Source organism: Cetorhinus maximus, chromosome 10 (genome assembly GCF_964194155.1).
Source record: "Cetorhinus maximus chromosome 10, sCetMax3.hap1.1, whole genome shotgun sequence".
Classification (NCBI taxonomy): domain Eukaryota; kingdom Metazoa; phylum Chordata; class Chondrichthyes; order Lamniformes; family Cetorhinidae; genus Cetorhinus; species Cetorhinus maximus.
Window position 1 is genome coordinate 82160075 of NC_135888.1, and position 12803 is coordinate 82172877.

A 12803-nucleotide genomic window follows, 5' to 3' on the forward strand; every position below is an offset into this window, starting at 1 on the left:
GTTAGTGAAGCAGTGCGTGGTATAAGACCAGAAGACATTAAGACGTAGGAGCAGAAATAGGCTGTTCGGCCCATCGAGTCTGCTCCGCCATTCAATGAGATCACGGCTAATCTGATAATCCTCAATTCCACTTTCCTGCATTTTCCCCACCTCACTGATTAAAAATCTGTCTATCTCATCTTTTAAATATACTTAACGACCCAGCCTCTACAGCCCTCTGCGATAAATAATTCCACAGATTCGCTACCCTCTGAGAGAAGAAGTTCCTCTTCATCTCTGTCTTAAATGGGTGACCTCTTACTCTGAGATTATGCCCTCTGGTCCTAGACTCTCCCACAAGGGGAAACAACCTCTCAGCATCTACCCTGTCAAGCTCCTTAAGAATCTTATGTGGGCAGGGTTTTTCGCCGGGAGGGGGCGGGTGCGGAACCGAACGCCGCCTGCGATCGGCTCCGCGCTGCCATTTTACGCCGGCAGGCCAATTAAGGCCCACCCAGCGTAAATCGTGGCTCCCGAGAACAGCGGGAAGTGGCAGGCAGCGACAGGAGGCCAATGACAGCTGGGTCCAGTAGCGACCCGGCAGCCTATTCAAAAATGACGCAGGCAGCCATCCTAAGGCTGCCACTGATTTCGGTCAGGAGCATGATGGAGAACGTCCCCAGAGAGCAGGCCAGGCGGGAGGGCAGGTTGGCGGGGCAGTTGGCCCTGAGGTTCTCCCATGAGTGCCTCGCTGGCCTCCTCGAGGAGGTATCAGCACGCCGCGAAATCTTGGTACCAAGAGATGGGAGGAGAAGGCAGCCCCACATAACAAAACATGCCTGGGAGGAGGTGGCACTATGGGTCAGCTCCCACGATGTGGTGAGACGCACCTGGATGCAGTGCCACAAGCGGTTTAATAACCTCTCGCAATCAGGAAGGGTGAGCACCGTGTTGGCATGGGTCACTTAGCACAGCAGTTAGGTTGCCCCCCGCCAATCAGGCCCCCCCCACCTACCTCACAATTTTGTTTTTGTATTAATTCATTCATGGGATGTAGGCTTTGTTGGCTGGGCCAGCATTTATTGCCCTCTCCCTTGTTGCCTGTGAGGAGGCGGTGGTGAGCTGCCTTCTGGAACCGCTGCATGTGGCGCAGGTACACCCACAGTGCTGTTAGGGGGCGAACTCCAGGATTTGGACCTAGCGACATTGCAGGAATGGCAAAAAATTTCCAAGTCAGGATGCTGAGTGACTTGGAGGGGAACTTCCAGGTGGTGGTGTTCCCATCTATCTGCTGCCCTTGTTCTTCCAGGTGGGTTTGGAAGTTCTTACAGTGTGAGTGGCAAATGTGATGGAGGCAGCATCTAGGCAAGGTGTTCAGCCCTGGCTGCTTGGAGTGAGAGTATTGTGGCTTCAGAGTCACGAATCGGATGAACCCTGCAAGGTTTCTCTCAGGTGGTGGTGGTAAGGCTGCAATGGCAATGCAGATACAGGGTGGGCTAATCAATGCTCCTCTCTCCTTTTCAGTAGAAGACAGGACACAGTAATGCTGAGCGGCTGCAGACTGGCGGAGGGCAGCCCCACCTTCTCATCATCACCAGATATGTTGGCTCTGTTGCCTCAGGTGGTTCCCGCCAGTTTCCATATGCGATTCGCTCTCACCTTGACCTTGACTCCAGTGTTCTGGAGGTGTTGCTGGTAGTTCAATGTATGGTCAAGTGTGATGTCAAGGTATTTTGGTGTTAGGTCATGGGTGAGTGGCCATTGCTAAGCCAGGGAAACTACTCAACGACCCACTCAACTACCATCCTAAAGTGCTGCTCTCAATAACATACCTAAGGCCCTGCAACACCACCTAAACAGAGTCCCACCTGGAAGCAGTGATGCCATCACACCAGAGCAGGTCTTCAAATATTGAGACAGGTTTCCAGAAAGGCCAGAAGGCAGGAACTGCTTTTGTTGACTTATTCTATGCCTATAACACAGTGTGGCGCACTAGCATGCTGTTGAAACTCTCCAAAATCGTCTGCTGTGTGAAACCCTACAACTCCTCCATGTTCAGCAACCGACAGGTGTGTTCACCTTGCAGATCAAATCAGTTGCCGACGCATAACCAACAATGTGCTCCAACAGGGATCAGGCTTCATACTTGCTTTCTTTAACATATATACCAGTGAAATCCCTCCCATAAAGTCACGGCTCTTCACAAATGCTGATGACTTGGCCTTGGCTCCCATGCTAAAGAGCTTCAGGACATTAAGAAAACACTCACTGAAAACACACTCATGTTCTCTGGAAGCCTACTTCAGAAAATTGAGACTTAGACCAAACTCTGCCAAGACTGTCATTTCAGCTTTTCACCTGAACAACTCAAAGGCCAGAGAAGAACTTTGTCCAGTTCTATTGCTGACTGAGAGATGTTGTCTTTCTAATCAGATGCTAGACTGAGGCTCTGTCTTTTTTCTTGGTTGATGTGAAAGATTCTGTGGCACTATTTCCAACAAGAACAAGGAAGTAAATGCAAAATACTGCTAATGCTTGAGATCTGAAATAAAAATGGAAGGTGCTAGAAAAACTCAGCAAGTCTGGCAGCATCTGTGGAGAGGGAAACAGTTAACATTTCAAATCCAATATGACTCTCCGTTATAATCTGAAGAAGAGTCATATTGGACTTGAAATGTTAACTGTTTCTCTCTCCACAGATGCTGCCAGACCTGCTGATTTTTTCAGCACTTGCTGTAAGAAGAGAGGAGTTATCATCTGCATACTAACGAATATTTATACTTCAGTAAAACAGCTCTCTGATCGTTATCAGATTGCTATTTGTGGGAACTTGCTGTGTGCAAACTGGCTGATGCCAATTCCCACATTACAACAGTGACAAAACTTCAAATGTACCCAATTGGCTGTAAAGTATTTTGGGACATTGAGGTGGTGGAAAACTCTGTACAAATGCAAATCTTTTATTTTTCTTAGTTCTAAACTGCTGTGTGTCCTTAAACGATAACCACTTAAATAAGCTTTGAGGGGCTTTGTAAATGAATGGCATAATTTTCTTCTGTGGTCGTCTTCAGTTAAACATGTAAAAGGGATTTGGTGTTATTGTCTGAAAACTTATTGAATGTTATATCTCCTATTGAATTTCGACTTTGCTGGGGCACCAAGTGGCAGGGCAATGGTTAAGGGGCTGCCTTGTTTTGCCCGTCTTATTTGTGTAAGGAATGCTTAGTCACTGGAGCAGATTTCCAGTTCAAAGTGCGGCACTTCTTGGCTGAGACAGATCTGAAAGAGCACCGGTGTCTGTCAAGTTGAGCTTTACACGATTGTAGCATGTGTCGAGGTGATGCTGAGAATGCAGGTGGTTCCTTCACCCTTTACATTGCTGCGTTAGTGACCCTAATCTCTAGGTTTGGAGCCTACTTTTACATTTAGGGCTTAGTCCAGCGCCGCCTTTTTTCCTGTGTGATTGGCCTGACTACAGCTATGTAAGCAGACTGCATTTCTTACAAACTAGAAACTGCACCTTTTTAATATTTGCCTTGCAAAGCTAACAAATCACCTTGATTAGGAAGCACTTTTTCTCAAACACAGTAGTGGAATTCTAGAACTTTCTTCCTCCAAAAGGCTGTGAATGCTGGATCAATTTAAATCTTCAAGACTGAGGGCAATTTTATTTTTGTTAGCTAAGACTTTCTAGGCATACAGAGCAAAGGCAGATAAATGAGTTGAGGTACTGATCAGCTGTGATCTAACTGAGGGACTGAATAGTCTGTTCCTTTATTTCTATCTCAGTAATTTGCTTATTGGAGAACTTCCAGAATCGGGAAAAATACACTAGACCACTTTGAGAAGGCTGAACTTCTTATTACATTTATTTACATTTTACACATGATTCGCAGAGTCAGAAGGAAAATTGTCAAAAGCAAAACTTGTACAAGAGAGTAGGCTTGCTGTGTTTGGAAGGAAAAATCCCCCAGGGTACCTTGTCCTTATCACTATCCAGTGATCTGTGCTGGAAGTATGTGTGGATCTTTGATACAGATGGAATTAGGCTTGGCTGAAACTGTTTTGTACTGAATAGCAATTTACTACCGTTAGTCAGCAAATACAGTTCAATTCTATTTCAATTAACAGTACTGACTTAAAATGCATATAGGAGAATGCTTTTAGGTCACTAACTTTGGAATATACTGTAAGGCATTTTTAAAAACTTGACCTTTAGCAAAGGGTTATAACAAAAATTTAAGTCATTGCAAGTGCTTTGCAATTTAGCACACATTTGCCAATTTTAAATATATTAATAGAATGTTATTGTTTCTGTTTGAGTTTATAACATAACAAGGTTTTTACAAGCACCAGAGGTGCAGAACGGCACCGCCCAAGCTCTCTGGCCCTGACATGAACTCTGCAGCTGACCTTTGCAGTGCACATGACCAGCAATGTTCTGATATAGCACACAAATTGTCCCAAGTCTAATAATTAGGATTGGTTCCATGTTCTTTGAAGTTTGTCATCTAGAATTTCTGTTGGGGACTTGAATTAATTGGTAACACAACATCATAGTTAAAGACCAATTAATGAAACTGAAAGGGAAAATACTGGTGTAGGATTAACGTGTCGAGGTATAATGCTTACTCTCATGAGAATTACATGTTAGTTACATACAGGTGAAGCTAAGCCCACACACATGTAACATTTAGGGGACTTCCAGAACCGCTTGTGCCTTGACCATTATGTTTCTTGATCATAAAATTCTCATGCTTGTTTTCAGAACCTTCCATGGTCTAGCCCCCTACCTACCTTTGTAATCTCCTCCAGCCCCACAGTCCTGAAAGATATCTGCACCCCTATAATTCTGGCCACTGAGCGTTCCCGAATGGCTCCACCTTTGGTGGCTGAGCCTTCGGTCGCCTAGTCATCAATTTCCGGAATTCCTCCTTTCCATGCTCCCCTCCTTTAAGACACTCTTTGAAACCTACCTCTTTGGCCAAGCTTTTAGTCATCTGATCTAATATATATTTATATGGCCTGGTGTCATATTTTATTTTATAATGCTCCTGTGTAGTGCCTTGGGACGTTTTATTAAGTTATGAGCCAGATCAGAATCTGGGTTTTGTTACAGATGTGTGAACCTTTTAATTTTCAATTCAGGCCAAGTAAATGGCTGCTGATAGTTCAAGAATGAAAAATTTGCTTTGCGAGAGCACCTCATGTCTTCAGGACATACAAGAGAACATGCTTGACCTCATCCTGACCAACCTGCCTGCCGCAGATGCATCTGTCCATGACCGTAACGGTAGGAGTGACCACCGCACTGTTGTTGTGGAGACGAAGCCCTGCCTTCACATTGAGGATATCCTCCATCGTGTTGTGTGGCACTACCACCGTGCTAAATGGGATAGATTTTGAACCGATCTAGCAACTCAAGACTAGGCATCCATGAGGCGCTATGGGCCATTAGCAGCAGCAGAATTGTACTTGAATACAATCTGTAACCTCATGGCCTGGCATATACCCCACTCTACCATTACCATCAGGCCAGGGGATCAACTCTGGTTCAATGAAGAGTGCAGGAAAGCATGCCAGGAGCAGCACCAGGCATACCTAAAAATGAGGTGTCAATCTCACAGAACTACTCACATGCCAAACAGCTTAAGCAGCAAGTGATAGACAGAACTAAGCGATCCCACAACCAACGGATAAGATCTAAGCTCTGCAGTCCTGCAACATCCACTCGTGAATGGTGGTGGACAATTAAACAATTCACTGGAGGAGGAGGCTCCACAAATATTCCCATCCTCAATGATGGGGGAGCCCAGCACATCAGTTCAAAAGATAAAGCTGAAGCATTTGCTACAGTCTTCAGCCAGAAGTGTCGAGTGGATGTTCATTTTGGCCTCCTCCAAAGATCCCCAACATCACAGATGCTAGTCTTCAGCCAATTCGATTCACTCCACATAATATCAAGAAATGGCTGAAAGCACTGGATACTGCAAAGGCTATGGGACCGGACAATATTCCGACAATAGCGCTGAAGACTTGTGCTCCAGAACTTGCCGCGCCCCTAGCCAAGCTATCCCAGTACAGCTACAACACTGGCATCTACCCGTCTTTGTGGGAAATTACCTAGGTATGCCCTGTACACAAAAAGCAGGACAAATCCAACCTGGCAATTACTGCCCCATCAGTCTACTCCCGATCATCAGTAAAGTGATGGAAGAGGTCACCAACAATGCTATCAAGTGACACTTGCTTAGCAATAACCTGCTCACTGACGCTCAGTTTGGGTTCCACCAGGGTCACTCAGCTTCTGGCCTCATTACAGCCTTAGTTCAAACATGGGCAAAAGAGCTGAACTCCAGAGGTGAGGTGACTGCCTTTGACATCAAGGCACCATTTGACCGAATGTGGCATCAAGGAGCCCTAGCAAAACTGGCGTCAATGGGAACCAGGGGGAAATCTGTCCACTGGTTGGAGACATACCTAGCACAAAGGAAGATGGTTGTGGTTGGAGGTCAATTAACTCAGCTCCGGGACATCACTGCAGGAGTTCCTCAGTGTTCTAGGCCCAACCATCTTCAGTTGCTTCATCAATAAGGTTAAAAGTGGGGATGTTTGCTGATGAATGCACAATGCTTAGCACCATTTGTGATGACTCAGATACTGAAGTAACCCATGTCCAAAATGCAGCAAGACCTGGACAATATCCAGGCTTGGGCTGACAAGTGGTAAGTAACATTTGTGCCATACAAGTGCCAGGCAATGACCATCTCCAACAAAGGAGAATTTAACCATTGCCCCTTGACATTCAATGGCATTACCATCACTGTATCCCCACTATCAATATCCTGGGCGTTATCATTGACCAGAAACTGAACTGGCCTAGCCATATAAATACCATGCGTACAAGAGCAGGTGAAAGGCTCGGAATCCTGTGACGAGTAACTCACCTCCTGACTCCCCAAAGCCTGTCCACCATCTACAAAGCACAAGTCAGGAGTGTGATGGAATACTCCCCATTTTCCTGCTTGAGTGCAGTTCCCACAACACTCAAGCTTGACACCATCCAGGACAGAGCAGCTCTCTTGATTGGCACCACATCGACAAACATTCACTCCCTCCACCACCGATACACAGGAGCAGCAGTGTGTACCATCTACAAAATGCACTGCAGGAATTCACCAAGACTCCTTAGGCAGCACCTTCCAAACCCATAATCATCTAGAACGACAAGGGCAACAGATAAACGGGAAGACCACCACCTGGAAGTTCCCATCCAAGTCACTCACCATCCATTTCTTCACTGTTGTTGGGTCAAAATCCTGGAACTCCCTCCCTAACAGCACTGTGGGTATGCCTATACCACTAGGCTGCAGTGGTTCAAGAAAGCAGCTCAACACCACCTTCTCAAGGGCAACTAGGGATGGGCAATAAATGCTTGTCCAGTCAGTGAAGCCCACATCCTGTGAATGAATAAAAAAAGAAGGACCTCTTGAAGTATTTCATAATTTTACTTTTAAAGGGCTTCATTGGTAAATAGTTAAACATGACCACCAATTGAATGCAGCAAGATCCCGCAAATTAAGTCACAGAAGTATCAGCCTAGATTGTATTCAAGGCCTGGAGTGGGTTTGAATCTTTGGCCTCTGACACAAGATAGAATGCTATCAACTGAGCCAAGGTGGCAGTTCCTAGACCAAAGAGATTATGTGACTTAAATTGCTAATGCATATGTCAATGCCATTGCATGGGAGTTAAACAAATGTTCATTGGCTGTGATTGTCAGATAACATACTGATTTAAGTGAATCTAAGTAAAATTTGATGTTCTTGATGGGGTGGTGTAAATTGTTCCAAACATCACATTGCCATGTTTATATAATCATAGTTATTTGTATTTACCAAATGTATTCCTTGATTAATTGTCTGATAATTCAACTTCAAAATGAAGGTACAGCATCGGAAAAACTACAATAGATTTACAACTTTGAGTGAAATCAGATGAAAAGCAAGCTTTCAATTCCCTATTGATAAAAAGTGGCATAAAAAAAACGAACCTGTTGAACCTTGCCAGCAACTTGCATACAATGTAGAAAAATGTCCCAAAGTAATTGCACACAGATGTAATCAGAAAATGGACACTGAGCCAAAGAAGGTAACCAAAAGTTTGCTCAAAGAGCAGAATTTGAAGAAGGCCCTTTGAAAGGAGGAGTGGAAGGTGAAGAGCTTAAAGTAGGGAGTTCCAGATCATACGACTCGAGTCTAAATGCACAACCACCAATTGTGGAGGAAAAGGAAGGGGGATACAAAAAAGGGCAGTGAGAGGAACAGAGATTTGTTTGGGGTGGTTTGTAAGGCTGGAGAAGGTTAAAAATGGTGATGGGGGTGTGGTTGCAGTGAGTGAGGTCATCAGTGGATGGATATAGAGAGGCAGTCCTGGGTACGTTGTCTCCATGCATATGGATGCAGTACCCAAGCTTTTCTGTTTTGAAAGCTTATGATAAAACATAATTAGCTAATTACAAACCTTTCTTATGATATTTATTTTGAATTGTCTTCATTTTGCCAAATGTTCTGCACTCAACACTTCTGTTCATTTATAGATAAATACACTACTACTCTGCTTACTTTTGGCTAGTCTTTAGTGTGTACGTAACTGTAGCACAAGATTTTGTTTCATTAAGTAGATCATTACAACTCCTAGTTGTTGGCCTTTTCTGTTAGGCAACTCTGAAAGGGGCAGATTATTGTATTCTTGAGATGGTATCTACTTATGGACCTGTTGTAAAATTGTCCTGTAGTAAACCTTGAAGTTGTGCAAGAGGTTAAAATTGTATGCCAAGATATTGCAGGAAATTGTAGCACTGCTTAAACACAACCACATCACTGGCTGATCTGTATTGAATATGAAAGATCTATGAATGTGTTATATATGTTTGGTTTTTAGCAACTTTGTTATATTTTAAAGTGCTGGATCATTAGCTTTTTTTTGTTGCTTTTTAAAAAAAGATTTGCATCTTGTAAGATTTCCTGTGAGTTTCCTGTTTCATAATCAGAGTTTGTAACATAGTGTGAGAACCGATGAGCAGCTAAAACTTCATTGTAGATATAAAACAGAAACGGTTATTCAAAAACCTTTCACATTTGACAAGCATGATGACATGACAAAGTACAAAATTTTCTAATTTAATGAACAGCAAAAAATGAATTACTCCCTCAGCTCCCAATTAATTTAAACAGTGACTTTGGTGTTGATAAACTAAAGATATTCTGCACTTAATGCCTCTAACACTTTTAAAACGTTGCTGAAATCCTTCCTGCTCTCATACCCAGCCCATAAATGATCATGGTTTAGCAACTAAATACTTATTTTTCTTTTCAAATGTCTTTCTTCTCAAATGACTTAGTTCTTGTATTTTCCCAGCAGATATAGGTAGCCCATTTAATCTGAATGGTTCTCATTATGGTTTTAAACACTACAAATGGAAATGCGAAATATTGATGATGAACTTTGACCCTTGTACTATTATTCTTGTGTCTTGTTTCAGTTGTAACTCCTGCCTCTGAGTCAGAAGGCTAATGGGTTGAAGTCCCATTGCAGGACTTGATCACAAAATCTAGGCTGGCACTCCAGTGTGGTACTGAGGCAGTGCAGCACTGTCAGAGGTGCTGTCTTTTGGATGAGACGTTAAACCAAGGCCTGGTCTGCCCCCTCAGGTGGATGTAAAAGATCCCATGGCACAATTTCGAAGAAGAGCGGGAGAGTTATCCCTCAATCAATATCACAAAAACAGGCTATCTGGTCATTACCACACTTCTGTTTGTCAGAGTTTGCTGGCCATAAATTGGCTGCTGGGTTTCCAATAATACAACAGTGGCAACACTTCAAAAGCACTTGACCGGCTGTGGTGATAGACTACTTGTTATTCAAGCGTTGCCTAGCTGTATGAGATTTCAATGTCTTCCAACTGAGTCGGTGTGGGATCGGCATTAACGCCCACAGAACTGGTAGTTTACGTTGGTGCTTGGGGGGATCTTCTGCAGCTGCGCCACTCCCTGGCCTTCCCCCTCAGCACATTGGATGTTGCGAGTTTGGTGTAGATGGTCCTGAAACATGATAAACCAAATTTCATTGCTTGCCTGTACATGGGCTGGTCAGCTGCAGTGTTTTCCCAAGATAGGTGGTCTGCAATGCAGATGTTTGTAAGGCCCTTTCTTAGGTTGTCTTTGTATCATTTGCACCGACCACCCAGATATAGTTTGCCCTGAGACAATTCCCCATAGAAGATCTGCTTGAGGACTCTGTAGTCATCCATGCATGCCCATCTCAAGTTAAATTTTGTGGAGGGGATCTCCATGCTGTTGAGCCTACCATGATGGAGGACCTTTGTTTGTGATTTTGTGCTGCCACCAAATTGGCTGTAAAGCACTTTGGGATGACCAGTAGTTGTGAAAGGTGCTAAATAAATGCAAGTCTCTTTACTGCGCAGCTTTTTGTTAAGGACAGTTCAATTGATAGAAACTGTTAAAGGTTATGCAAACATGGGGTTGCTTTTACGGGATTGGTTACAGCTCTGCTCCTAATGAGATAATGTTACAAAGCTTTGTAGTATTAAATCCATATGGTGTTTAATTGGAATACAGAAATCATTGCCAAGTTCCCCATATAAAGAATTATTAAAACCGTAATTATGTTCTTTCCTTCACAGCTGATTTTGGTGTTTCAGCAAAAAACACAAAAACACTGCAAAAGAGAGAAACTTTCATTGGAACGCCCTATTGGTAAGTGCAAATGGCGATGGCCTTTTCTGAGTACAAACATTGGACTGACAGTACAGTGAGAAGAAGGCACCTTGTGGTTAATTTAACTTTGTATGTAACTTTTTCATTTCTCCCTGAGAATTAGAAGGTTTTTGATCTGTGCATGCTGCTCTGAGTGGAGGAGTTTTTTTTTAATGAGTAAACTCTTGTCTTCTGCTTTGAATGTTTTCTTGTGCTTTCTATATTTGGGATGTTTCTTTTCATTTATTCTCAGTTTTATTGGTAGATTTTCCTGAACATTGTTTACGTACCTAGTTTTTGCTCGCCTAAAAACCACTCCCAAGATCCACATTCCACTGTGCCTTTGGCTAAGCCTTCTAAGTGCCCTGCTGCTTGGCCAATATCTCTAATACCAAGTGCCCTGGAATATTAATGTATTAAAAAGACTACACAAATGCACGTTGCTGTTAATGAACTGGTTTATAATATTATTGACTGTTGATACTATGGGCATGATTTTATGGGATGCTGCAGTCCCCATGCCCCCGGCTAAAAGGTTGCCGGGCGAGGGGGTGGGTGTCCTCCCTCATGATCCCACAGCTGCCCCACAGCAATTTAATACAGAGCAGTGTTAATTGCTTTAAGACTTCTGCCTCTAAGGCAGGGCTTCCTCCCGAGATAGAGAACTGATGGTAATGTGATGGCTGCTAACTCTGCAAGTCTCAGTAGCACAAGATATCAACAGTGGCCACTGCTGGGACTACAGGCAGTCCCCACCATGCCAAGTAGCCCAAATAAATAATATTAAATTAAATGGGTGCAAAATAAAGTTAACTGTGATCCTGCAAAGCAACTTATTTAATTACCCCATAAACTGTTGTGATCACCTAATTTCCAGCAGCATGAGGCTGAATTTTATGCTCTAAACTGGTGGGTTTGAAGGCGGGGTTGCTTGTAAAATCCAGCAGGTGGCCTGTCCGCCTGCCCTGACCTGCCTGAAAATTTGTGGGGCAGGGAAGGTGTCAGGCAGCCCGCCTGAAATTGGGCCTATTGAGGCCCTTAAGTGGCCAATTAAGGGCCTCATCCCACCACTGCTGGTACTTGACCCAGGGTGGGGAGAGGCCCACACCACGTGGGAAGCCCAGTAGCTTTAGCTTCCTGAATCTGGCCTCCCCACCCCCTCCCATCTCATCCCCTCACTGAGACCCCCGACCCTGGACTTACTTGGGTTACTCAGCATGATGGGGACTGCCTGTAACCCTAGCATTGGCCACCACATCTAGCTGGTGTGGCTGGGACTTGCAGAGCTGTCAGCCATCAGATTACCATCAGTGCTCTAAGGCAGGACTTCCTCCTGAGATAGAGGTGGAAGTCTGACCTTAAAGCAATTAATGCTGCGGCTGTGGGGCAGCTGTTGAGATCACGGAGAGGTTCCCCCTCCCACCCTCCCAACCTTTTAGCTGCGGGCATGGGGACTGTGCCGTTCCATGAAATCATGCCCATAATATCAATAATGCACGGATGTAAACCTTTATGCCTTGTCTTTTGCTTTGGATGTGACAACCTTCTGAAATATGTACGTAGAGAATTAATGGGCAGGAAAGGACCAGCTACTCCATCAAACCTTACACCGTACTAGCTGGACCACAATGACGAAACACTTTCTTCCCTTCCACCCACCTTTGTAGCTGTATAATCTCACCTGGGAGAGGCAAAAAACCCTTGATGTTCAGCCTCCCCGGAATAATGAGGAAGGGAGCAGTTGGGTGGAGAAACTTGGGTCCCAAGACACGTGTATAAAGAAGCATTTTGCACCCTGCCATGCACAACTCTAGTGATTGACTTTTGGAACGAACTTTGAGCATATGCTCAGGTACTTTTAATATAGAATTTGTTGCAAAGCTTGCCCTTTTGTGCTCAGAAAGGTGTCATTAAGAGTGAATCAGCTAGCCACATTCTTTAAATTATCAAATGAAGTGACATCAGCATATTATTAAACCCAATAGCCTTTAAGTTCTGACGAAGAGTCATATTAGACTCAAAATGTTAACTCTGTTTCTCTTTCCA

At 44.0% G+C, this 12803-nt stretch overlaps 1 protein-coding gene across 2 annotated transcripts in view; it reads left to right on the forward strand.

Annotated features, from left to right (window-relative positions):
- The window catches only part of stk10 (serine/threonine kinase 10), a 123873-nt gene that overhangs the window by 65779 nt on the left and 45291 nt on the right, over positions 1-12803 (forward strand). For both annotated transcript variants that reach the window (XM_078550690.1, XM_078550691.1), the window contains exon 5: positions 10685-10757. In XM_078550690.1, the coding sequence (XP_078406816.1) occupies positions 10685-10757 (73 nt within the window). The remainder of the gene's footprint in view (positions 1-10684; positions 10758-12803) is intronic.